The 27,978-nt window shown below is 42.5% G+C and overlaps 1 protein-coding gene across 1 annotated transcript in view; it reads left to right on the forward strand.

The window, feature by feature from the left end:
• efna3a (ephrin-A3a) overlaps window positions 1–27,978 on the forward strand; it is a 106,367-nt gene that overhangs the window by 67,477 nt on the left and 10,912 nt on the right. Inside the window, exons 2-4 of the mRNA XM_015973594.3 lie at window positions 21,901–22,202; window positions 22,427–22,492; window positions 24,242–24,319. Coding sequence (XP_015829080.1) covers window positions 21,901–22,202; window positions 22,427–22,492; window positions 24,242–24,319 — 446 coding nt within the window. The remainder of the gene's footprint in view (window positions 1–21,900; window positions 22,203–22,426; window positions 22,493–24,241; window positions 24,320–27,978) is intronic.

Here is a 27,978-nt window from a genome sequence, read left to right on the forward strand (position 1 = left end):
CTGGTGTTGTGACCAGGAACAGGAAACACATTGCATCAGACGCCACAATGTGCTGACACATCTACCCTAATCTCTTAGAAATGTGTATGCAAACACCTTTTTACTTAAGGCAGGTGGATTAGTAGCAGCTTCAAATGACATCAATTCAATCTTTTTGAGAACAGTTGATGTCAAATGGCTGCGTTGGTCATCTTAATGGTTTTTTTGTTGTTGTAAAAGTTTAATCCAATTTTAGTCTGCTCCCTCCTCTCTCCAGAGAAATGATTTGTGTCCGACAGAACTGACGACTAGTCTGAATACATCCAACGTTCTTGTGGTGCTCTTGTCTTAACCCTTCAAAGAGCAAGTCACCCCCCTAGCTGAGTATTACCCCACCCACACGGCTGTCACTCCACGCCGTGACTGACAGCCCCCGCCACTCTGAGATTCTCCATTGGAGAAATGGGACACACACACACACACACACACACACACACACACACACACACACACACACACACACACACACACACACACCATTTGGACAGAGAAACATCAGGAGGCTTCCTAGTCTGGAGCATTTATCTCCACCTCCTTCACCAGAGCAGAGAGGAGAGATGGTGGGAGAAAATTTTAATGAAGGAGGCGAGCAACCATGAGTATCTTGAGAATCTAAAAACCTTTGTAACAATTCTTGGTGTGAAGATGGATTCATCTCTAAGGATGGACGCCCAGGTTAATGCCACTGTAAAATCTTAATTTTTCCAACTCCGCCATCTGGTCATATTTAGAGCTGTCTTATCTAGAAAGAATCTGGAATCAGTAGTTCATGCCTTTATCACATCTAGGCTTGACTACTCAAATGCTGTTTTACTGGGTGTTAACAAATCAACCCTCGCTCGACTTCAACTTGCTCAAAACGCAGCTGCTAGATTCCTGACACGTACTGACTGGCGCCAGCATATAACACCACTTCTCAGATCCCTTCACTGGTTGCCCATCACTTTCAGGGTTCAATGCAAACTCCTACTTTTTGTTTTCAAATCCCTCCACGGTCTTGCCCCTGCGTATTTATCTGACCTTCTCTTAATTTATTCTCCGGGACGCACACTTAGGTCCTCCAGCTTGTTGCTCCTCGAGGTCCCGAAAGTGCGTTACAAATCATGTGGAGAAAGAGCTTTTTCCGTTGGTGGTCCTAAACTCTGGAATGAACTCCCAGTCACAGTTCGACAGGCATCCTCCATAGAGGTTTTTAAGTCTAGATTAAAGACACACTATTTTACCCTTGCATTTAACAGTTAGCTGCTGGATGGGCTTTATTACTTTACTTTACTATACTTGGAAGACATGTTTCCGTTGGGTTTATTGGTAACTCTTATTTTATTTCTGGCTTGTTTTATTGTATTCTTGGTTGCATTTAATTGTTTCATGTGTTATATTTTTATTATTGTGTGACTGTTCAGCAGTTTGGTTAGCCGTAGGGCTGTGTTTTTTAAAAGCGCTATACAAATAAAGATGATGATGATGATCATGACATCTTCCTCTGTTGCGCCAGGGCGCATATACCAGACCATTACCGCAATACTACTACCAAGCGAGGCGGAACGAATGCCGCAAAATTTACGCAATGCCATGCCGGCATGGCGCGTTTAAAGACATACCTTTGCGGTAATATTACGCCGATTTGCTGGCATGGTGTGTCTCGTAAAAAGGGCTTCAGTTTCCAGCTGACACCTCGATTCAGCCAAATCGGGAAAGAAGACTTTTTGAAACAACCTCCTTTGACCTTAAGTCAAAACCTTGCCACGACGCTGCAAGTGATTACAGACACAACAGCTCTTTTCAGAGCTACTGCAACTCTCAGACATCCATCTTGGACATCTAATCTGCAGACCCGGGTTGCATCTCAAGGCTGGGGAAGCAGAACTCAGAGGAAGCTACTAATCTCTGAGGTTCGTGGTCTCGACGTCCGGCGACCTCACCACTCTGACCGTAAACCTCTGGACCGCCGAGAGCAACTCATACAAGGGTATCGTAGACCTGCATACTGGTGTCTGATGCTGTTTTACTAATAATCAACTCTAGTTTATAGCAGACCAAATTCTTTTACACCCAGAATTCACAATCTCTTTCAGATACAAAGGTTCTGATAAACATCTACTTTACACCACTCACACATCATATTCCATCACCACATATACACTCCCTCACATATCATTATTCATATCATGTCATGTATGATAATTAGTCTAGAAAAACAACATTTATTTTTTAACTACCGGTATTTACTTGACTGTGCCTGAATTAATACGAAGTGTGTTTACGGTCCCTGAATAAGCAAAGAATCCTAAACTCTTCTGGTTAAACATTCAAAGATAAATCAAGTTGATATTTCATAGTTATATGGAATATCACATCTTTTTGTTCATGATTAAATATGCAGTAGCTACACTATAAAGTCTAATACTACACAGAGAATAAAGAGCAGGGGTCTCATTTATCAAACATTGTGTAGATTCCTTACTAAAACCGTACTTACGCCAAGTAGGTTTGTGATCTATCAAACATGGAGTACGCACAGCTGAACGCAATCTCCGCTTCATAAATCGGAGACTAACGAGAATGTTTCTCAGCTGCATTTTAGTCACATTCTTCCCTCACCACGCCCACTTACTGCCATAAATAGTCAATGCAAATTGCCTTGTTGATCTCATGCATATACAAAAGCCGGCTGTTGCAGCGCTCCGCCAATGACATTGTCGACTGTAGATCAAGGAAGCGCTATTTCACAGAAGCAGAAGTTGAGGTACTTGTGGGTGAGGTGGAGAAATGAAAGGAAGTGATTTTGCAAAACAGATAAGAGAAAATCCACGGAGTGGCACAGCGTTGCTGAAGCCGTCAATGCTGAGTTCTTCAGAGAAATCTGTGGCGGATATTAAAAAATGGTCCAATCGGGATTCGATCCCCAGGCTCCCAGGTGAAAGTCACACACGCTAACCAGTCACCCAAACAGAAATCTCCCATGGACAAGTAGTCAGGGCGCATGATCAATCGGGTCACAGTGACAGGACACACACACGGCCACAGATGCATGACATTCTGTCTCAATCTGTCCCCCTGCTGATTTCTGCATTCCGTATTCTGCGCTTCAGGCTGTGTGTGTGTGTGTGTGAGTGTGCGTGCATGTGTGTGTACACACGTGTGTGTGTGTGTGTGCGTGTGGGGGGTCTTGTTCTGTGTGAAAACGAAGCAGTACAAGTGATAATGTTGCAGGATTTCATAATTTTATCCTTCTCAGCAGCAGCACTGCAGGTGCTCTCCGTGTCCAACATGTACGTAAGCCAGGTCCTTAGTCATCTTAAAGTTGCGCACATTTTTCCGCTAAGTTTTCTTTCATAAATCCCAAAGTTTTGTGTGCTTACGCAGTTTTCCGACCCCGTTTTTTGTGTAAGCAAGCTTGATAAATGAGGCCCCAGGAGGATAAAATCAGTCCACATTCATGCATGCATCCCATCAGCTTTCCATTCTGTTACTACAAAAGAATAATCTCTCCACTCCGTTGGGTTCAGGCCACGAGCGACCTCCATCTCCTCAAACATCTCCCCTCTGGAGCTTCATCACAGCTCTGGAGGATTTTGCCAATCAGATCATACACAGAATTATGTTTGGCTGGCGTTTGAACGCCTTTTTACAGGAAAACAGACGAGGAAGAAGAACGATTTGGGGTCTTTTAATGGTGTGACGACACGCTGAAGGAGCTGGTTTGGTGTCAGTAGATGAGAGGGATCAAACATTTAATCGTGAGGTACACTTAGAGCCGCATCTTGAAAGAGATGGATGCTTTTTTTTTAACGCGGCGTGTTTCGGGTCATTATAACACCAAGAACTCGGCTGGATAGATCACTAATCAGGACTGTCCGTGACCACGAACCGGCTTATAATACCTCTGAGGAGGTTTTATCATAAAGACGGGAGGGATCCCCTCTTTATTTAGTTTGTGTGTCAATGAATTTGACAAATTTCACACTTAAAGTAAAAGTTAATTTGATTCACTGACTAATCTAAGTTAAAGAGAGATTTTATGATAGGAGAATTTAGCTCCTTCAGCTCGTTTCTGGGGTTAAATCTGAGTTTATTAATCTTTAAAAGTGTTTTTTTTATCTGCTTTTTCCTCACATCTCAAGACGAGAACACGACAAGCTAAGTGGTTGTGTGTCCAGCTGTTAATCCTATTAGCATGTGAAAGCACGCCCTGGTAAAGATTAGAGGGAGTCGGGTCAGATCTGATCAGAGTTCACTCTTGACATTTGAAAGTGAGACGGAGATCATTTCTCCACTTCCTTAGCAGTGTCAGCACCCCTCTTTGATGCACAGATCACCTTTTAAAGTGCTGAGACAAAACAACGCTTGGAGTATTCTCTGGAAACATCTGACTAAAGCACAATAACCCTCCTTTTTGGCCTTTAATTCCTATTTTTGTGTGAAAGCGTCTGCTTGAAGGAGAGTCGTGTGAATGTTTGATATCTGAGCTTCCTCTGTGAAGGTTTAGAGTAAAAATCAATTCTAGTTACTAAGATCAGTCAATAAAATTGATGCCAGCTTCTATTTCCTTCAAATAAGAAGGCAATATCCCATAATGCCTTGCAAGTGATTAAATCAAAAGTTGAATATATCAATACAGCATCGTTATCTTGATGGGATTTTGTTTCTCTCGCTGCTGTAACTCAAAACAAATATTCCAATTGGTAGAAACCCAACTCTAGAGGCCTTAATAAACACGACTCTTTATTAGAACTGATGAGCGTCTGCTGCTGTCCAAACGTGTTCTGGTTCAAACGGCTGCACGCGTGAGCAACCAAGGGGCAAATTTCTAATCTAATATTATTTTTAAAGCATTTGTCAAGTCAAGACATCATATATGTTTTATTCTCTGCTTCTGTTCTTCGCCGTTTGTGTTATTTAGTAAAAGAGTATTTATTAGTTTTGAACGATTTTCCTTATTAAAGAACAGAAGGATTTGTTATAATAATAGTAAACGTAACTTTTGCCATCAGGACCTCGTTCTTAAAACACACCTGGGATCAGTTTTGTTTCTAAAAAGACAGAAAAACTAGATTTATATATAAAAAAACAGCATTTTACATTGTTGGGAGTTTAGTAACGGCAATTCTGAAGCAGCAGTGCTTATTTGCTTGTGCTTCATTCTGCTTCACAATAACTTTTCTAATTTACTAATCTTGGTTGTTTTGGATGAAGTCTTCTGATGTCATTTCCTACTGAGTTACAACCATTTAGTGTGAGTTAACCAAAAGTTCCACTCCTCGACTCTACCAGGCCTTTCTGAGTACCTACCCCTGTCTTCGGATACTCCGTGGTTCCAGAAAATGTCCCAGTTGGCCAGACCAGCAAATCTTGGGAAATAAAGGTAAATTTACCCAGAAATTCCAATTAGAGGCCAACCGATATTGGTTTTCTGTTGCAGATACCGATGTGTAGGAGACGCTGTCAGTCGATGGCCGAAATGTGCTGCCGATTTTTATGAGCCAATTTTCACGAGCAATATCTAGATGTTTTTTATCTTATTTTCATGGAACACGTTCTCACACCCAAAGCAGCTAAAACTGATGATGGGTGACCAAGCGTTTGTTTTCGACGAGTTAGAAGTCCTCAACACGTTGGGAGGTGCCGCGAGGTGTCAGAGCGTTGGTTTCCGAAGCCCCTCACCCCCATCCTAGCCTTAACCCAGTTTCTTATTCTAAACTTCTCGTTAACCGTGTTTGAGAGGGATGATGCAACTGGAAACAAAGTTTTGCATGCGCTAGTGGGTCAAGGTCAGGATGGGGGTGGGGGGAAAATTAAATAGCAAGAGGGTAAAGGTCAGAATTAGGTGAAATCTCCGATTTACCACGGGAGTCAACAAGCAACGCTCTAGCACCGCGCGTTGCTTCCTGACGCGTTGGGGCTTCCATCATGTTGGTAACAATCACTTGGTCACCTATCGTCAGTTTTAGCCGCCTCGGGTGGGAGAACGTGTTGTTTCATGCTAAAATGTCACTAATAACCTCAGTTGATGCACAAAGATTCTGAAGCTAAATCAGTTTTTGAATTTTGAGTTTAACTGTTAAATCTTAACTTTATGCACATCTCAGTTTTATTCAGACACCTGAATAAAATTAATTGACAGTATTTATTGTGCAGATGTTATTAGTGAATGTAAAATTACATTTAAATGAAATTCTGATACAGCACCGGGCTGATGTGCCTGACTTTAAATCGGCTGAGGACAAATATCGGCCGACAGTGTAAAATGGTAAATATTAGTTCCAATAATGGAAACGCACTTAAAGTCCTCTCCTCTCCTTTGGATCTGTCACACATCAAACTCTGAACAGTTAACAAGGTGAGAGGTTTGTAACTGAACCAAAACATTTCTCGTTCACTCATTCACCAGCAGGAGAAATCACGGGCATTTTCACGTACCGCAGATCAATGAAATCCGTGTTTTGGGTGGGTCACATTACAGCAGAACAGCCTGTGTATTTAGAGCTTAACCGATGAAGTTGTTTCCGTTGATCTTGGCTGGAATGCAGGGAAAATGTCATGACCAGGCAACGTCAACATAAATGTTTTAATTACAAAATGATTTATTCATTTGAAAGCTTTGGCATTTCAGCTGTTTCTCAGCAGTACGGCGGAGAATGTCTCGGAGCAGTTTGGACTGTTTAATCTCATATCTCATGACAGTGTTGGTATAAAATGGAAACCGATGAATAATTCACTAACTCATTAAGATCATACTTCCTGTTTTTTCTTTTTCTTTATTTAAACCTGAGTGAGAACGCTGTTTGGTTCAAATGAAAGCTAAACCGATACCAGAACACTTGCTGTGTCTAAAGTAAGGTCAGTAGGGCTGCCGTGTGATTGATTTAAATCAATAACCTGCTGTTAAAGTGATTGGTTCAAAAGGACATACCTGTCAGGGTGCCCTTGAACAGGACTTGCAATTACTTTAGCAGAACAAATGCTCGTGGAGTTAGTGAGGTCAACAGGTGAGCATTGATCCGAAGGGCAGTTATTGGTAAATATATTAAAAGAAAATACTGCAAATCAATTCTTGATTCTGTAATTAAAGGCCTACAATCCCAGGAATGGTGGAGTTATAGTCGTCTAGACTTGGGTTGACTTTAAAAGCCGTTCATTTGTACTAAAGGAAGCTGAGATGGAAGGATAAGCATAAAATTTTATGTTTTTGATCATAAATGCAAAAAAAATAAATCCTGTTTTCTGAGGTCAGAATGGCCGAAGGTGCTGAACATCTCCCGTCGGTTTAATAGTGACAGAAGAGGGTTGCAGTGTTGGCGTCCTCCCACAGACCAGCTCAGCACTTGGTTCTCCCTCGGTCCTCCATTTTGGATCGAATTGTTGTAAAGTAGGCCGTTAATTGCGGCGTTAACTCAATCACTGATGACTCACAGGAGATCTCGTGTTGGTGCGCTCACGAGCTCTTTGTCTTGTGCTTGCGAGCACGAGTAATGAGTTTAGGTGCTGAGGTGGAGAGAAAAACAGCAAAGTGCTGCTCGTCCGTGTCGGGGGACTTGATTTGAGGAGTCTTAGCGCTGGTAAACAGATGAGTGGTGGATGGCATTTGAGTTACGGCGTTTCGTGTGCCGGTACTTTATCCTCCCAATGAGGCTGATGCTGATTACCCCAGAGAGTGTTTTTAAGGTCATCGGCGACGGTGCCATGCTGACCTCATCATTACTGCGAGAAGTTCCTATACAACACTTTATATATCTCATAGCGACACTGCAGAGGTATGCAGCAGGAGCTCGATGTGCATATTTTAGCCTAATAAATGATTCATTTTCTGTTTCTTCTATTGCAACCAAGGAATTAAAAAACTGTACCGATTAGTTTTGCAGAGCACAAAAGATGTGCCAAATAGAAAAAAAGGGATGAAAGTTTGTGTCATGATTGATGTGAAGAGTTTTGTCATAGTTAAAGACACAATGTTCAGATAAATAGGTCGAGAATCATTAGAAAGGCTCTCAGAAACTGTAACTACTGGGCAGTTCTGTTTTTAGATGTTATTATTATTATTAATGTACTTGCTTTTATTAGTGTATTTGTCTTACTCTCACAATTATAATCAGTCATTGCTGGAAACCTTTAGCATGGATTGTTGCTGTTTAAAAAAGGAAGAAATCGACTGGTTATAGTCTGCAAGGTTTTTAAAAAAGGAAGAAATCGACTGGTTATAGTCTGCAAGACGAAAACCTGACGCCCCCAGCATTAAATAAAGTTGGTTTTTGGGGTTTTGACGAGCAGAGAGAAGACTCCGCTGAGGTTGAACAATCTATAAAAATATTCCAAGCGATATTCCTGTTGACATTATGCAGGGGTTAGGGATGGGTACCGAATTCGGTACTTTTTAAGGTACCGACCGAATTCCATAGTACAGACCGAGCACCGATTCACGTCATTTCAAACGGTGCATCGTTTCGGTACCCGTCCATCATAACGAGAACTTGCCAAGACAGCTGCGCATGCGCAAGAGCGTTATGTCGTCGCTCGCTGCAAACCAGTTGTAAACAGAGCAGCATGGTAGAAAGAACGCACGCTAAAGCTTGGGTCCACTTCACTAAATGTGATGGGTAACTGGGTGATGATGAAACCAGCGGCAACGATCTAAGTGAGACATCCTCATCTTAATCTGCTCCGGTAGGTAAATATAATTAGCTTGATATGTTAGCTTCCGTTTCGCTAATGGTGCGTTCGCATTCTCCTCGGAACTCCGAATTTCCGACTAGAAGAACATGAACGCGCTCTAAAGTTTGGCTTCACTTTACTAAATGTGACGGGTGAAGACGAAAACAGTGACAACGATCTAAGTGTGAGGCATCATCGTTTTAATCTGCTCCAGCAGCTAAATAAACTGTTTAAGATAATGTTAGCTTGGTATGTTAGCTTCCATTGCTACCATTGTTATCAGCTAATGGTGCGTTCGCTTTCTCCTCGGAAATTCTAACTTCCCAGTAGGAAAAATCAATTGAAAAAGGACGGCAAAAGGAATGAAGTTAAATTTAGTTCACAGTAAAGATGTTTGCTTCAGTTTAATTATCAACTTATAAAACTACAAGGATGATGTTAAAATACAAACAGTTGTATGTTATTTATCGTGATATTTATCAAATATTGTTATATATTGAGAAAAATATATATTTAATTATAAAAGACAATTAAAATAATAAACACTCAAAAGTATCAAAAATTGGTACCGTTAAGTACCGGTATCGATTCATAGGTACCGGGAATAGGTACCAGATCGATTCAAATGTCAAAGGTACCCATCCCTAGCAGGGGTGACATGCGTTGCACAAAGCGTTCCATCAATCCCTTTCGTTCTTCCCTAGTTTGCAGAAGTAGACTTCGAGGGGTCCACAGGTGAGATTTTGTTGTTTTCCCAATTCCGTCCGCCAATTGTGTCAATCAAAAACGTATTGTGCCCCCTTTGGTTTGAGCAACACATGTGGGAATAGGGGTTTACCTCGGCAGCAATATCCTGCTGGATCAGGTAAGATGTGGATCAAAAGTTTATATGAGGATGTTAATGGAGGTCATGGTGAAAAAGAGCAGTTAGTAATGTTTTTGGCAGTAAAATATAAAGGATTGTGGATGGAAGACTTGGATTGTTTTTTTTAAATGTCTCTGTTATGTAACTGATACGAGGCTTTGAATGGTGAATTTGACATTATTTTAAATTTCCAAGTGGTTTGACAAATGTTTTTCTGTGTCTACGGTTATGGTTGTATCTTTGATTTCCATACATCATTGGAATCACAAGAATCCTAGCTTTTTTAATAATGAATAATCTATATGTAAAGACGCTGATTTGACGTGGGAGACAGTAACGTACCATCCACAAAATGATTTCATAGACATGAAAAGTAAAATCCCTCATCGATGACCAGCTCAAGCCTCCTTTCCACCGGACGCGACAGCAACGTGTAACGTAATAGCGGTTTTTTTACCTGCCAACCGGGAGCGCTTCACGCCGCTAGTCCAGCAAAGTTACAAAATCACGAATTAATTGCAACGCCACACATGATGTCAGACCACACAATAATAAGCAACAAGGAAGACAGCTGAATGTATGGAAATAGGTCTGCGATGTATTTCTATTCTGTTTACATCGACTGTAACGCCTGGGACACACTGGCTGCCGAAGCGCTGGGAGGCGAGGCGCTCACGAAATTCGGTCGCTACTCGCTGCTGCTCAGTTCAGACCAGACACTTGTTTCTCCGCTCCGGTTGAGGCGCGCCTTGGCTCAGCTGTAGTTTTTCTTTTAACCACTTGGTGTCCTCCATTTCCTCTCTGCCTTTGCTCTGCTCTTTTCCTCTACACCCCCCTGCCCCTTGCTGTTTGTGTGTGTGTGTTTGTCCGCGTGTGTGAACCTATGGTGTGAACCAGTTGTTAATTGCTGACCTACGACTTTCTGCCTCTCTGTCCTGTTTGCTCCAGTTGAAAGACACCCAAAACCACACCCCCTTCATGCGGTCTCACACACACACAAGTTTGCTGTGTGTGTGTGTGTGTGTGTGTGCGTGCGTGTGGTTTTTATGCAGTGTCTGTTTACGAACGAATTTGACTATCACGGAATTTTATTTTGAAATGCTTTATTTTGTTAAATTTACCGGCCTGCCTCTTATGTCTAGGTTTGACTTCCTGCCAGAATTGACGTGATTCACCCGCGGCTCGCTAAAAAAAAAGAGCAGACGCCGAAATGATCGCTGCATGTCGCGGGCTGGCGCGCGGCGCTTCGGCGGCCCATGTGGCCTATAGAATAGGATCACAAGGGCGCCGAATGAAGGCAGTCTCCGTTTCGCTGCGCTTCGGCGGCCGTTGTGTCCCAGGCGTAAGGGTTTCACAGGAAATGACGTACGTTTTTCTGCACCTGAGTTTAATTTAGAAATTTTGTGGATGTTTTACACTGCTTTTGTGTTTGACTTTCTGTCTGGCTCGATCTAAACTGCTGAGCTGGACGTGTTTTGTAAGAGAATCGAAAAAATATTTACTTGAAACATAATGGATAGCATCCCTTCTTTTCTGGGTTGCATCCAAAACCTTACCTTTTACTGCCGCTGGAATGAAACACGTCCACTGTAACAGCAGCTAATTGCAGCGAAGTACGTTTCACGGCTGTTTCACAATGCTTTCACGTCTGGTGGAAAGTAGGCTTCAGTCTGTGGCCAATGGCCAATGACTTTGTCCAGTTGCCCAACCTGAAGGGCCACTGGCCTTCACCCACTGAGTCAAACCAGGTGTGCAGGGAAACAGATCAGATTAGGCCTTCAAGAACCAGAACTGCATTTCACTATTTCGATAATCTTCAAATGTTGTGAGCTTATCCTTTTTCAGAGAAGCATCTGTCAGCGGTTAATTTAGTGAAGCCTTTTAACAAATAAATCATGCAGGAGTTTGCTGCTGTTGATGCTGTCGGAATATAAAATGAATATTCTTTCTCGTTAAACCAAACCGTGTTTTCGAAGCTTTGTTCACCATTCGCACACTCATGACCTCTGTGCACAAAAGCAAAATTATTTTTACAAGCAAGTCAGGGGTGAAAGTGATGAAAACAGCTCACGTCATTGACTACATTGGACTAAAGCTGGACTATGTTTATCTGGAGCAACAATTTGGTTCTGGTGGATTTTTCTGAGGAGTGTCAGTCTCTGGCAGTCAGAGGTGTGACCAAGTCACTGCTTTACAAGTCACAAGAGAGTTTTTCCAGTCAAGTCTCGAGCCAAGTCCAAGGCAAAAACAACCAAGTCCAAGTCAGTCCAAAATCAATGATATGGAAGTCCAAGTCAATTCCTTATCTTTGAATTTTCATAATCAAGTCATCTGTCCAACTTCTATTTAGTGATGATGATAATAAATAAATTCCAGAAATAAATCTTCTTAAAGCTTCATGTTTTTGCTCAAACAAGCAGAAAGTGCAACTGAAACTGATCATGAACAAAGTGCTGCTGCATGTAAATCAAACCCAGAACGAAGAATGGTTTATGATTTTTGTCCACGTCGTGCCACTTTTGTGCTAAAATATCAAATATGCGTCATCATGCAGTCATCATCAAGTCAACAGATGCAAGTCAATTCAAGCCACAAGTCACTGGCGTTCAAGTCCAAGTCAAGTCGTAAGTCTTTATAGATTTTATCAAGTCAAGTCAGAAGTCATTAAAATAATGACTTGAGACTGACTCAAGTCCAAGTCATGTGACTAGAGTCCACTCTTGTGCTGGCAGTAACGTAGAAGAAACCTGCAACAGAACAAACAGGTCTGACTTGTGACTGTGATGAGTACCACTGAGATTTAAGCTCGTCATATTCATTCATATCGTTTGCACCAGTATTATTCCTTTGGCCGTCAGCAGCACTCACGCTTCACTTCCATTTCATGCAGTCTGGCAAAAAAATTATTACAAAGATTCAATAAACGGGGGATGTTGCAGGACCTGTCGGTCGTAGTTTTAGGCTCAGCAAAGCAAAACAAACTACAACTGGATCTCTCAAGAGAATGAAATGAACCCCTATGGCTGAAAATTCCCCTTCCTAAATTATTATATCGTTTCCAGAGTTTTCATTGCAGAAGTGTTTTCTGCTACTAAATCTCTTGTTCTTAAGAGTCAACAGGGTTGTTGTTGTTTTCCAGTGAAGAGTGCTTGACTGACGCACCACTCAGCTGCTTGACAATAGATTATTGACAAGTCTCTACTTTTTAAAACAATATCTCACCATAGGAGCAACAGGGAATTTCTGCTAGATGGGGATGTAATGGAAAACATGTTGTCCTCTCAGCCATTGTGTCTCCATACAACATCAGCCCTTTCAGGACTTTACCAAGACGTCAGCTTATCGCGACCATTAAGGAGTCCACGGACATTATTAACATTAAAAGTTTTATTCTGTAATATTACGTTGTAATTTAACCCATTCCAGAGATAAAGAAAGTGGTTATGTGATGTAAAAAACTGTGTTTAATGACCAGAAGAAGCACCATTTATTTATGGGGGGTCACTGCATTTTTCAGCATTGGGACTTTTGAAATGACAATTTTAATGCAGCATCAATGAATTTTATCTTCTTTTCCTTCCATTCAGCAACTCCTCCAGGTTTACAAATGCTGTTTTTTATCCAACTGAGTTACAGCCAATCAGCATGAAATAACCACAAGTCCTGCCTAGCAACTCAACCGAGGCATTTCTAAATACACACCCCGGTTTTTGTTACTTGGTTGGTTCCTGAAAGGGCCCTGAAAGTGGTCCTTTTGGGCCGACTCTGTGAAATGGAAACACGCGGTCCGGTAGATTTACCTGAAAGTTTTGACAGTGGCTGCATGTGATGGATGATTAATCAACAGCGTGAATATTTGTACTTTTTCTGACATTATTAAGTTATTTGACCAAAAACATTTGGACATTAGTAAATTGATAATGCATTTACGTCTAAAGTCTCAGCCTGACTAATGATGTCATCAAAAGCTGTATCTGCGTGTTCACTAATTGAGTCAGGCTGCTACTGGGTGAGTGTGACTGAATTATTGAGATACAAACTGGCAGAAGTTGGTAACTGCATCTAGAATGTCTCCTCGATAAGGTGGCCTTGTTGGATTTTGAGGTCACGTGTCCAAAAATTTCTGATTTTCCGAGTCAAAATTCCAACTTTGGAAACGTTCCAGTATTTATTTTTTACATGAAACTTCTTATTTGTAAATGGAACACACTGTTAGTTTACACATTTTAGCCAGCTTCAGTTTGCGTTGGATGTTTCAAATCAAGCCTTTCTAGTGCGTCTCTGATGGTTTGAACAACTAGAGAATTTCTCAGAAAACAACACGCCTTCAAGGTCTTTTCTCCGGCTGCAACCACACTACACATGGAACTGCTGAGTGGACTGAATTTCTCCATCAAATATAGCCACTACTGGCCTCGGGCTTCACTACCTGTCCTTTCAATGTATGTTTAGTTTTTCTATTTTAAACCTAAGAACTGGGTTCTGAAGTCGGCTGCTCTTATTTGTTAATTTAACTCATCTGAAATAATCATTTTGCAAGGCGTCCTTTAAAAACTAATACATCTGCATGAGAACTAGTTCCCACACCAGCAACATCAGTCCACATTAGGAGCTAAAAACATGATTTTCTAACCAGTTTTTATGCTTTTGATGCAAAACAAGAAGGGCGTCCAGTAATTCCAGGAAAAGTGCAAATTAGTTTTTTAGTCTACTGAAGTATTCCACTAAGCTGCGATAACTTGATAGATGGTAAAATTGAATTTTTTAATTTCTTCATGAGGTTTTTGGTTGCAGGAATTTTAACACATATGATATATTTCCTCCTAAAAAGGTCAGAGATTTCATGAATGTAAAATTTCATGACCCAATTCTGTGAATACAGGTGATCCCTCCTTTATCGCGGTAGATGCATTCCAGACCTGGCCGCGATAGGTGAAAATCCGTGAAGTAGGGACACCATATTTACAGTATTTATTTAACAGGTGCGTATTCAGTATTCAGACTTTAAAAACCCTCCCTTTACATAGTACTGTATTTTTACTTGTTTTTTTTATAGTTTTATTACAAAAAGTGCATTTTATGATGAAATTGATGGAAAAAAACAGGAATTTCTTGATATTTCGCATAGAAAAATATCGCGAATCGGCGAATTTCCCTTGAATAAGGCTCCAAAGAAAAATCTGCGAAGTCGTGAATCTGCGATAAACGAACCGCGAGGGATCACTGTAATGCACTAAGTGGCTAAACTGCACCAAGAAAATTTGCATGGCATTTGCAACATGACCTGACTTTATATTAATGTATAAATATATTTATTTCTGCAGCCACAAACGTACAATATGTAAGAATATTACACAGAAAAGATTATGAAACAGTCTAACGTCTCAATCATGTTGGAAGGAAGGTTACACTGAAACAGATTTCCTTCTCAACTGGCTGGGGGGTGTAAGTTTATCTCCTTAAAAATGGCCGAAGAGGGATGTAATCATTGTATACAACCTGTGAGCTTGCGGGGTTTCCAAGTCGGCACTGGCAAATCCTCCTGCATCGGCATTTGTAATTCCACACCAGCTGGCAAAAAGCTTCTGGGTTGTTTGTTGTCAAGTTGTGAAAAGGAGTAGAAGCTAACTTTGAGCTAACGATATAACAATGCTAACGGTAAACTAGAGTCAAACAGTGGGTTCAAAAAATATCTCAAGCTACTTTTTCAATTTCCAACAACTCGTTATTACAGTGAAATGTATGTGTGAAGAGAGTCAATAGTGGCGTTTCACTTCCTTTAACTCGTTCACTGCCGGCCGTTTCTTGATCAGTAAAGCCCTTCGCTGCCAGCGCTTTTCAGCATTTTTACTGTTTTTTAAGAGTCACAGAACGTTGCACGCTAGGATGATGTCAACGCCAAAACTAACGAAACAAAGAGGAGACTCACCTCTTAAATCAGGAAGAATCCGTGCATTTCGAGCGTTTGCGCTTTCATAATCCGTTGTCGAATTGTGATCGGCAGAAGATTTTCTGGTTCGCGCCTCACTTTTTTACAGCAGCGGCCCAAAACGATCTCCTAACACATCAATGTCATCAATGGCAGTGAATGAGTTAATGAGTCATTCATTTATGTATTTATCAATTTATTCTGTATGACTCGTCTTCGCTTGTCATCTAGAAACTCCTGCTGCTGACAGTCATAAAACTCGTGGAACAGCAATGAGAAAGTCACATTTTGTTTAGAATAATGGGTTGCAGTACCAACATTTGACCATAGGATGTCATTCTTACTTCATTCTTACAAATTGCACCTTTAACTTTATTTTAATGAACAGTGGCTTGTGTCATGCTCACTTTCCAGATGACACTGCTCAGATATTCCACAGTAAATACATAAAAAACCTAAGTCATAGATCATGTGTACACCATGACTTACTTCCTGACACAATGTATTTCATAGTGATGTTGAGATGTATGACTGAAATGGTGCAGTTTTATTTTGAAAACCAGCTGTGCATCAAGTAGACACAAGTATTCCCCTTAGCTTTGACCAAGTCTCTGTAAGAATTTAATATTCAGATCAGCGTAAATCAAGTCTAATTGATGTCATTTTCTAAATAAATATGTTTAGGTCAGGGGTTCTGTTGAAGGAACTGAATGGAGAGCAGGCGCAGCTGTGGAAACTCAAGTACTTTGTTTACAAGGACAAACTAATGTGAAACAGACTGGGAAAAGAGCTGAAAAACAACCAAAGTTACAAAGTCAAGACAGGCGAGGAAACGAGAAGAAGCAACAGGAACTATATGTACTGAGGGAAGATAATGACCAATGCACCGTGGGTGGGAGGATTCAAAACGAGGATCTGGTGTCACAGGAGAGCAGGAAAAAAGAGCTGATCTATAAAATAATCATGAGCAAAACCAAATGATTAAAAACAGATCGAAAACAGTGGTGCATCTGATTAGGAAGGCTGACCAAGCCCGAGGGTTGACATGCGACCATCCAGGGAAGTCTCACCTTCACAGCTCACATAACCTCCAACACTGAACAGAACCACTGCTGGTTGCACACACACCTGTGTGTGGCTGCACCTAACGAGCTCCACACACCGAGCAAAGCCCGAAATGTGAATATGGAGCTTTTTCTGAGTCAGAAGGAACTATATTTTTAAGACCCTTCAACAATCAACAACTCCTGCAAGAAGCTGAAACACCCAGGAGATAACTTTTAAATATATAGCAAACAAGCTAGGAGGACACGACTTGTTGCAAAGGGTCAGTTTGTTTTCCGTATATTTGTAACTTGCCTCATCTTTGTTGGATATTATTGCGTCTGCATCCACCAAAGACTCATTTAGCCCAGATATGAAAGGTGCTGTAGTGCCATCTTTGTCTCAACCTTCCTTGCTCGTTCTCTCCACATTTTACATCCCTCCTCCCCCCCACCCCCCCCCCCCACTCCCAATCCACCTCCCCTGGCAGTCCTCACCAGCTTGTGCAGCCCTTACTAACTAGCTGTGCACTCCTATTCAGGGAAATGATGATGAGACAGCAAAATCACCACAGAGACAGTGCAGTGGAGGAAGAGATGAAGTGAATGGGATAATGGGAAGGCAACGCAGGAATAGACGCAACACGCCAAAGAGAGCCATCGGTCATTTTTATACACTTTAACAACGTATATGTCCATCCCAGGGGAGGATAATGGCTCCGTCTGAGCCTCTGCCTCCGTGTCTTTGCCTGATTCTTTGTTGTCATCATCATTCAGGCCAATGTCTCCCCTCTACTCTTATCTTAAGTTATTAAATCGGCCTCTTCTCCTTCCTTTACTTTCCTGCCATTTCTGCGTTCCTCTCAGCCTGGCAACCTCTTTGTCTCGTTCCACTAAGTGGACTTCTTATATAACAGCGTGCACCTAGAGGGGCTCCTGTGTTCCTCTCCTCCACCCACCCTGATCACCCTTTCATTTCCTCTTGTTTTCTCCTCTGTCTCACCTCACTCCATCTTACTCTCTTCTTGCACTGTTGTTGATTATGTTTGGAACAAATAGTCCCCCTGCTGAGTTGCCATTTTGGCTGAAGAGCTTCTTCATTTAGCACAGAATTAATTGAAGGTCTTGCGTCACTTGTAGGGATCCACATCAACCACCACTTTCCCATGTACGGGTTTAAAGACCAAATTCACAGAGAAACCGTTTTTAAATATGATCGGTTAACATGCGGGCTAAATGTGAAAATATTTCCTGCATTAGCTGCCGATAGAAAACAGACGGGGAAACGCTCGGATCAGAAAAAGTCACACAGATCTATGCAGAGATGGGAAAATGTGGCATCAACAAGTCACCTCCATGTCGTGTTTTTGTTCTGCTCAGCAACAAAACCAGGTGATTTCAATCAGCACAGTGAATGAACTTGGTTCAGTTGCTGAGCAGAACAAAAACACTACATGGATATGACTTTGTTGTACAGCTATTCAGTATTTTTATGTTACAGTAATGGTCTGCAGAGCTAAAGACAAAACCAAATGCTAACAACAGGCTCCACAAGTGGCTCCAGCGTGCGGTTGCTCCAGAGTCCTGCCTCGGTTTGCCGGTCTGTGGCTATAAATAGCACCCACCTAATCGTAGCACCTCCAACAAATGCTGTTGCCTGGCAGATTGAGAGGGCGAAGCCGCTAACAAATACACACACACACACACAGGCTCACAATGGCCTTGTGACATCATAATGTACCAGTTTACATCATAGCATACCTCTTAGCCAATTGCGGTGGCAGATTTAAATTCAAATACAGTGCAGAGTTTTTACCTGACAACGGCACAACAATGACAGTTTTAGGCAGAATATTAAAATTTTTAACTAGAATGCACTAAAATGCCAAATTATTGACTACACGTGTCTGCAGCACGATTAGACACTCGTCTATTTAGTTTATCAGCAAAAAAATGTTTATTTGGGGGGTGACTTGCTCTTTAACTTTCCTTTGTTGAGCAATAATTTCTTCAGCTTGGCCCGACACCGTTCTGACATCGACTTTGATCCTTCAGCTGCCATCCACCGAGAATAAAAACATCCTTCCCTTTGGGGCAGCAGTAGCTCAACAGGTTGAGCGGGTTGTCCAGTAATCGGAAGGTTGCAGGTTCGATCCCGGCTCCGGACAGAGAATTCTGCTGTTGTGCCCTTGGGCAAGACACTTAACCCACCTTGCCTGCTGGTGGTGGTCGGAGGGACCGGTGGCGCCTGTACTCGGCAGCCTCGCCTCCGTCAGTGCGCCCCAGGGCAGCTGTGGCTACATCGTAGCTCATCATCATCAGTGTGTGAATGTGTGTGTGAATGGATGAATGATACACTGTAGTGTAAAGCACTTTGGAGTTCTTACTCTGAGAGGTGCTATACAAGTGCGGGTCATTTATCATTTATCATTCATTCCCGATCCGTCTAGACCCTCACGAGTGTGGACTCTCACAGTGACCGTGAGGGATGTATGGAGCTCTGAAGGTGACCAGGACTTGCTTCAACTAATGAAAATACAAATAACGGAACTTCGTTTGTGTTGCTTTGTTGCAAGTAGTGACGCATTTCTGTCCCCCTATCAGTGGACTGTGTTGTTGCTCCGCCCTAACCAAACTGCTCCAGAAATTTCTGGACCCACAACAGAAGAGGGCAAAAAAAGTTTTGTAACTGTCGGAGTCCGAGTAGGTTGTCTGGACTGGTTTTACAACGGGGACAGAAAAGTTAGCGAGCCGACCTTCCCTGTTCCACGCCAAAACGGTCGGTAGAAATGAGGCTTTAGGCTCCCTTTAGGATCGGTTGTCTGTGTGAAGAGAGGCTTGGTTGTGCTTGTCTGATGTCAGTAAACAAACAATTGTGACCTTTTCAAAAAATGTCCTCTTGATCTGAACAAAGCAAAGAGTACCACATTCTGAAATGACAGTTGATGCTTTTAGTGTGTTGAGAATTGCTATAATCCATCATGACACCCGAGTTTAGCGGAATATCTGTAAACTTGATGGTGTTTTTTGTGGGTAATGCTGATAGGTGGTGGTGGCCATCTTGAGTGAGGTTGACTTAAAGGTCACTTTGTAGTAGATGTACAGGTACAACTTGTTTATTTCAGTAATTCAGCTGAGACTGAGAGACCATCTAAAGGCTCAGGAACCCGTGGCAGGTTTTGGATTCATTAGCTGATTAGGGAGTGACAATTTTTCTGGAATTTTGAACCTTTTCACGATATTCTGATTGAGATTTTGACTTTGGCTTCTCATAAGCTGTTAGATTGTAGCTGTTTAATTAACCGTAAAAATATTTGCGGAGCTGCCGTCCACTTCGGTGCCCGTACCTGTAACATTCTTCAGGCTTATCTTTTAGCTACTGATCAGATCCTCTTGCACACCGCTCACTGAGAACGACTCTCTCACTCTTTACACACCACTTGACTCTCTCTGACTTTACACACAGCCCAACTCAACTCCCCCCCCCCCCCCGCTAAATATAGTCCCTCTTTGAAGCATTGATGTGTTGTCTCTTCCCGCAACACTGCAAGACAAAAGTCTGTCATCTAGCATCCGAGCAGCAGGGATAGAGAGCACAGATAAGATTGATGGTCATAAAAAGAACGCTGGTTAAGAGAGCTGATATTCATCAGCCTCGGTGTGTGTGTGTGTGTGTGTGTGTGTGTGTGTGTGTGTGTGTGTGTGTGTGTGTGTGTGTGTGTGTGTGTGTGTGTGTGTGTGTGTGTGTGTGTGTGTGTGTGTGTGTGTGTGTGTGTGTGTGTGTGTGTGTGTGTGTGTGTGTGTGTGTGTGTGTGTGAGAATGAAAAGGAGGGTTGCACATGGAGAAAGAATCAGAGCGGAGGAGAAGAGCCAGAAAAAGAAGCAATTGTAACGCTGCAGAGAGACAGAAACGGAGAGGTGTTTTGACATTTCCAGGCTTCCTTTTTTTAATTGAATAATCATCTCTCCGGGGGGCCTGAACTAGAAATGTGTCTCAGCCCTGCAACATCTTTTTGTGCCGGTGTGTGTGTGTGTGTGTGTGTGTGTGTGTGTGTGTGTGTGTGTGTGTGTGTGTGTTTATTTATAACATGTGGACTTCTGCTTGTATGTAGCAGATAATGTAAAACAAAAAGGATACAGGCCAGAAAAGTTGGGACTTAATCTCATATTTAGTGCAATATCACCACCTGGTGGTGAGCATTGGTCATTACAGCATGATGATGCAGGCAGAGGACCATCCTGTCTCATCAGCTCACCTGCAGGAGCCTTTGTAATGACTTCTGCTTCGTCTAATTACAGCTTATGTAATTTGCATAATCGGTATGCTTAGTATTATAAACAGTGTAGGTAACAGCATGGCAGCTGCAATCATCCTCCTCCCAGTAGTTTGGGGGGGGGGGGGGGGGGCATCATGTACATCACATGCACACATGCTTGTCCACAGAGCAGATCTCCTCACCTGTTGCTAATGGCTCTCAGAGGAGATTTGGTAAGATCTGCATGCAGACCGGTTCCTCTGCAGCCGGATCACGCATCCACGGGATCTCCTTCAACGACCTGGCCGGCAGGAGTTCAGATTATCATTCTCAGCGTGGCGCTCAGTCTTCGCCTTGAGGGATTAGAAAGGGAAAACCTGTTTTTATTCAGAGTACGATGAGATGGTTTCACTCTCACAGAAACAAAAGGATAAAAGATTCTATTTGAGCTGATTTTATGTTTGCTGCAGCTCTGAAATCAGCTGAATAATAAATATTTTACACGGCAATTCCCTCAAGACATTTGTGTTAAGAGTCTGATTTAGTTTCGTTTTGAGGAAGGAAATCTCATAAATAAGGTTTGGTGACGTGTAATCATAAAATAACAATATGAGGGGAGTTATTTTCTGGAGTCAGGTTGCCTAGCAACCAGAAATCAATGAGGAAAAAAGCCCAAACGTTTGGTTGGATCCTACTTTTGAGTGACTTTCAATTCTTTGGTTTGCACCTGGAGATATCCCATCAACACCTTTTGGTCCTCATTACCTAATTTTTGCCATCTCCAGTTGTGTTACCATGGTAACTCGTTGACCATAATGATGCACTGATGTGACAAATAAAAAAAACTGATTAAAAGAAGTCTGGCAGATTCACGTAAGTTATTTTTACAGCAAAGCTGCCCACAATCTTCTTTTTATGTGCTTCCTTGCTGCATTGCATTGTGGGAAACGTGTACAGGCGTAGCATCCAGGCTTTGATATGGTCACATTTATTTGGAAATGGCAAGAACTTTGTAAGTTATCTTGGATTTGCAGATGCTATCGAAATGTTTCTTTAAAAAATTAAAATCTCATCTGCAGGTTTTTAAAAAATCCATCTTGTGTGTTTTTGTGACTCCAGGCTCCGGAGGGAAGGGTACACGGTGCAGGTCAGCGTCAACGACTACCTGGACATCTACTGCCCGCACTACAACACCAGCCAGGGCGGGACTCTGGAGCGGGTGGTGGCCGAGCAGTACATCCTCTACATGGTCAACTACCGCGGCTACTACACCTGCGACCCTCAGCAGGGCTTCAAACGCTGGGAGTGCAACCGGCCCCGCCCGCCCCACGCGCCCATCAAGTTTTCTGAGAAGTTCCAGCGTTACAGCGCCTTCTCGCTGGGCTACGAGTTCAACGTGGGCCAGGAGTACTACTACATCTGTGAGTCAGGACGGTGAACCGTTGTGATGGACGGAAAAAGCCTCGAGGCATTTCTGTGTGAGACGTGAAGCGTCTCTTCGCCCACGTGTATTGATGATGTGTTACTAATGGGTTGTGGGAGTTCATCTGAGGGTGGCTGCTGTAGATGCTTTAGCTGATGATAGACGGGGTGGTGCAGCCTGCAGAGGGCCGAGGTTAATGCCTGTGTGTGTTTTCTGTCCTAGCCACACCCATCCGCCACCACGGCCACAGCTGCCTGAGACTGAGGGTCTTCGTCTGCTGCTCCACTGGTGAGACCTCTCTACCTCCACCGTCTTTATGTCCCACAAGGAATGGGAGACAAAAAGGCAGATCATGAACTCTGAGAGGCTTTTCTGACTCATGCAGATGTGACTCAAAGTCGTGCATTACAGTAATGCTCTCCTGAGATTGGCATGGAAGAGAACATCTTCCTCTGTTTCTACCTCAGCGTTCTTGACCACCCTCCTCCTCCTCTTCCCCTCTGATGCCTGCTGCTCTGTATAGTGAGCCTGTTATTTTTACCCTGCTTTCTCCTCCTGCGGGCCTTTGATCAGGCAGCACGGTGCTGAAAGCACCCCCCACCCTCCTCTATCCTCTAACCTTGTCAGCTCTAATACATCCCACACTCGGGCCGGAGTCGGCCCTCGTGTACGGATCACCTCTACACATCCCGGTGTCGATGCTGATCTATCGACACGTCTGGCATCTGTGTGTGTGTGTGTGTTTTGCACGTGTTTGTCTGATCGCATGTTGGCTGTAAATCTGTCTGGGGCATGTGCACGTATTGATAGGTGCGCTGCTTTTAGTCATTTTTACAGCGAGCCCCATCAAAGGAACTATTGACTTTAGCTGCCCTTCATCCTCTCAGGGTTGCACACCTCAGCCCTGAACTCACACGGCTCCCAGATAAGACAGAGCTGTGAATATTCATGACCTTCTAACTGCAACGCCTTGTCCAGAGAATCTTATCACGGCTGTACACTTACCGGCCACTTCATTAGGGACGCTAATCGCTTGTCATACAAATATCTAACCAGCCAGTTGCTTGGCAGCAACTGGAGATGTGGTGAAGGCGACACGCTGAAGTTCAAACTGAGATTTGTCCCTTCCTTTATGACCGCAGTGGACACGTCTTCTGATGGCTGCTTCCAGGAGAATAATGCAGCATGTCGCAAAACTCCAATCATCTGAAACTGGTTTTAATGGGTTCGCTGGGCTTCGACGACCTCCACAGTCACCAGATCTTAATTCAGTCCAGAACCTTTGGGGCACGTTGGAGTGGAACAATCACATCATGGGTGGATGTTTCCAATACCTTGTTGAATCTATGTCATATTTTTATATTATTAATAGTATTTTTATAATTAATTGATTTTTAATTGTCTTAATTAATTTTTCTAATCATTATTTATTATTTTTTTAATCTGTTACTTTCATTTAAATATATTTGAGAAAATTTAATATTGAGATTTTTTTATTTGTATTGATGATTTCATAAAATATATTTAATTTTAAATAATTTGTTTTCTACTTGATTATTAGAATTTTATATAATATATATTTCACATTTAAATTATTTATTTAATAATTTTTGGTTTATTTTCTTATTATTTAATTTATTTAGGTCCAACTCAGTACTAATAATGATTGTTACCAATAACAAACATGACCCATTCGCGACAACAAACCCACACGCTGTTTTCTCCATAAAACGATCCGCTGGCTCTGCAGTCTGAATGTAATTCCTTGTCTAGACAAACTCTGAATGTAATAATGAGTTCTGTCCTCCAGCTCTGCAATAAATGCTTTTAATCCTCGGGTCACAGTCTGGATTTACAGACCACTTGTTCTCTGAAACAATCTTAGCTCCAACAATAGATTTAAACCATTTATTGCTGCCCGAAATGCCAATCTTGTCATTTAATTTATCTCTCATCTCTCTGTCTCTTCTCGTAATTGTTGCCCTTCCCCTCTTCTCCGTCTGTGTCGTCTTTGTGGATTCATGTTGGATCTCTCAGCCTCCCAGGCAGATGACGACTCCAGTCAGACTCCTCCCGACTACACAGTCAGGCCAAACATCAAGATACACAACATCGGTGAGTGACTGTTGGTAGATGAAAACCAACAGTAACTCGATCTGTGGACAAATCGGTGTAGAAAGGACAATCATGTTTGTACATTGGTTTTTATTTTGAAAATGCTACTTGGCTAAAAAATGTGCTACTGCTTTGTGAGCGGCCATCAGCTGTGATAACTTCATCTTCTCTAGTGTTTCCTGCAGAGTTAACTTCTGTTATCTCCCGCTGCAACTCAGCTGAGGACTGGGTGTCATACTAGTTAAGTGGTACCAACCCGATGGTACTGTAGTACTTGTATTAGTACAATTACACAGCATTGGTAAGATCAATACTGTGCTGGTATTGATATTGAAGAATCCATAGTGAATATTTATTTTTAAGTAATAATAATACTGAAAAATGATGCAAGATAAAAAAAATGGTATTTTTAATTCAGTCTCATTTATTTTAAAGGGGCAGTAGAATGTTAAGCTTTGTTTACCACGTTTTTGTTGAACTGAGGTGTTTTAGGTGGTCAAATGTAGCACATCAAAAGCACAGAGCCACGTCTGACCAACTTTCTATGCAAATAAGTCATCTTGAAAGGGTGAGGGAGGAATGTTTTTCCTGAAAAACTTCTTGATAACACGTCACATGATAGTCACTCCTGCTTACATTTGCATGTTGCAACCCACTTCAACGGCACCAGCACTCAAACGCTGGTCGCAGTAAAGCCGGGCGTACACTGTGTGACTTTTTCACTTTTTTGAGCCGATTTTCCACTCGTGCGAGAATCCACGAGATCGGGGCGAGTTTTGCACTGAGCGCCGTGTAGTGTACAGGGGGTTACGAGAGGCGATTAACACCACGTGACCAGCTACCGATCAGCAGTCGTGAGGTCGCACGGACTTCTGGCGTGTTTAATATTTCGCTCGTCCCTCGTGAGGGTATCGCACTGTTGAAGCGGCGCTGTGAGCAGCTGCGACCCAAAAAGTACCAGAACCGCTCACGGCGCATGCGCAATCCTGCATCAACACCGCTCGCCCGCTGTTTCCCTAATAACACACGTTGTTCATTTTTGTTTCTACACGTTTTTTTTACTCACAAAGATTGTCAAGAAAGCGTGTTTGTCGTGTTCATGTCAAATTAAACTATCACAAAACACAGATTTACTTTCTTTATTTCGTTTTACTCATCCAACCCCCATAAATCCCTGTGTGTCCTCCTGCAGCACTCCCGAAGGACAACAGGCAAGACAAGAAAGTCTGACGTGTCGTGTAAAAACGGCTATTTTTAGCATATTTTTAGGGCCGACGTGTTGCTACCAGACGTACAGTGTGAGCAGTCAGGTCGCATGCGAGAACTGGGTCGTACAGTGTGAGCACATGACTCGTGAGATCTGCTCTGCGAGGAAGTCGTACAGTTTGAGCTGAAGCTGAACGCTGCGAGTGAAAAAGTCGCACAGTGTACGCCCGGCTTAACGCTTCCGCAGAATCACGGCAAGCCAAGTCTCTGTTAACATTAGCTTGAGCTGCTAGCTTCAGCCGCCGGCTTCAACTATTGGCAACAGCCTTGTTGAAAGGGAGAAAGACAAGCACTCACCGCTCAGGTTCCAGAATGTACTGGTCCAGTCTGGTACTTAACTTCCTTGTTTGTCTGCAACCCTTCTACAAGCAGTCGGACATTGCCGCACACACTCGTTCATGTGCGCTTGCCAAAGGGGGAACTTAGACCTCCATGACATTCATTTCCTCCTTCGTTCTTGCGCTGCTGGGACATTTTAAGGTCTACTATAGTTTCTTATGCTTTACAGAGGCTCAAAGGTCAGAACACCTTTAAATATAATGGTATTTTGTCTGAGAAATTAAGGAAAATATAGAGATGCAAATGCAAAAATGGCCTAATTGAATCCAAATATACTTTTATCAAGGCCAAAGGGAAATCAGATGTTGTCGTAAATCATTCTTTGAGTTTCTTCAAGGCAAAAAAGAGGCATATTTGTTCTAGATTAAAACATATGGTACAGATTTATGAACTTCCATGGAACCAGTGTTGCCTGATCTTGGTGTTTACAGATCTCATTTAGTGGTTATGATAACGTAATTACCATAAATGTTGTGGCTGGACTTAGCCCAACCTCTGTAGTGGTATTAGCCCCATTTCTGACCTTAGTACACCATTCATTTGTCAATGTCTTTACAAGATTAATTGTTTCTTTCATCAGCTGAGCTAATCCTGCACACTTTTCTCTGACCTCACGTTATCTTAAAGGAAAATGGTGCTAATGAGTCACACGCGGAGGGGCATGCAGATTCATTTAAAAAAGGAATGTATAAAATAATTGCACATTCATCATTGGTGTTAGTCTGAGGCCCTGTCCACACGTAGCCGGGGATCTGCCAAAACGTAGATATTTTTCTACGTTTTGGCCTGTCATCCACACGAAAACGGAGTTTTTTCACACGAAAACGGATCTTTGTAAAAACTCCGGCCAGAGTGAAGATCTGCGTTTTCTCCGTTTTGGGTGTCTGCGTGTGGACAGACAAAACCGGAGTTTTAAGGTCCGCAACGTCACTTTCCGCGACAAAAAAATGCTGACATCACGTGTGCGACCTGTGTTTACACTAGCCGACAGCATGGATGCCCTCAGAGCTGCGCTCTGTCACTACCCGATCCATCAATTGTCCAAGCGCTTTTTGCTTGTTTGTTTTTGCAAGCGGAATTACTGCTCCTTGTGGAAGACCACAGACGAAGGACGAGGTTAAGAACGGGGGAAGTGCTGCCGCCTACAGGTCTGGCATGTCCTTAACAACGTATTTATCCGGGTACGTGTGGACAGAGTTTGTTTTTAAAACGAGGTGGTGTGGATGCAAGTTTTTGGAGGGGCGGATATTCGTTTTTAAAAAAACCCGGCTACTTGTGGACAGGGCCTCAATCTTTAAATGCGGCAGTGTCTGAAACAAGAGGAGTAAGTGTGCATAAACCACATGACCTTCCCTTTTCTTCTTCTGAGCAAAATCCACAAGGTCAGTGGAGGTCTTGTGAGAAATGAAAGTCCCGTGTTTACCTAAGGAGAGAGCATGTCAGCTAGCGAGTCAATTGTGCAGCTGAGTGGTTACATAAACCCTCTATTTTCCTTTGTCTTTTTCCATCCCCATCTCAAACAAAAGCCTCTTGCTGGGAATCATTTAGCATGCTTGTTTCTGGGCGCTGTAAGCCGTCTGTGACAAGCGCTAAGAGAGTGTGACCTGTCTAGGATTGAAACTGAGACAAGCAGACAGAACGAAAAAGTGTTTGAGCCATAAGCAATGTGCATAAATACAGGGAGGAAATGTAAAAAGATGGGAATATTCAAAGCGATAGGCAGGGAAAGGCTGGAATGATGGAGACTAATATAACGATAAATGATAAAGAAACAAAGACATGTGGACAGGAAGGAGACGGACACATAAGGCAGAGCTAGACGGAGAGGAAAGGGAATAAAATTATTGTGGGGGCTGAGAAATGGGGGGAGCAGAGAGGAAGAAAAGCTTGGTGGTGGGCGAATTGCTCAGCGGTAACTCCGGCTCCAACTTACGTAGAATTTAATATAAAAACACGCACACTGGCAGGGAATCATAAAAAATCATAGCCTCTAGCAGAGTGATGCATTTTACTGAATACATTTGGAGGAGTTACAAGATCAGGATGTGCAGATT

This window comes from Nothobranchius furzeri, chromosome 19, assembly GCF_043380555.1.
Source record: "Nothobranchius furzeri strain GRZ-AD chromosome 19, NfurGRZ-RIMD1, whole genome shotgun sequence".
NCBI lineage: Eukaryota > Metazoa > Chordata > Actinopteri > Cyprinodontiformes > Nothobranchiidae > Nothobranchius > Nothobranchius furzeri.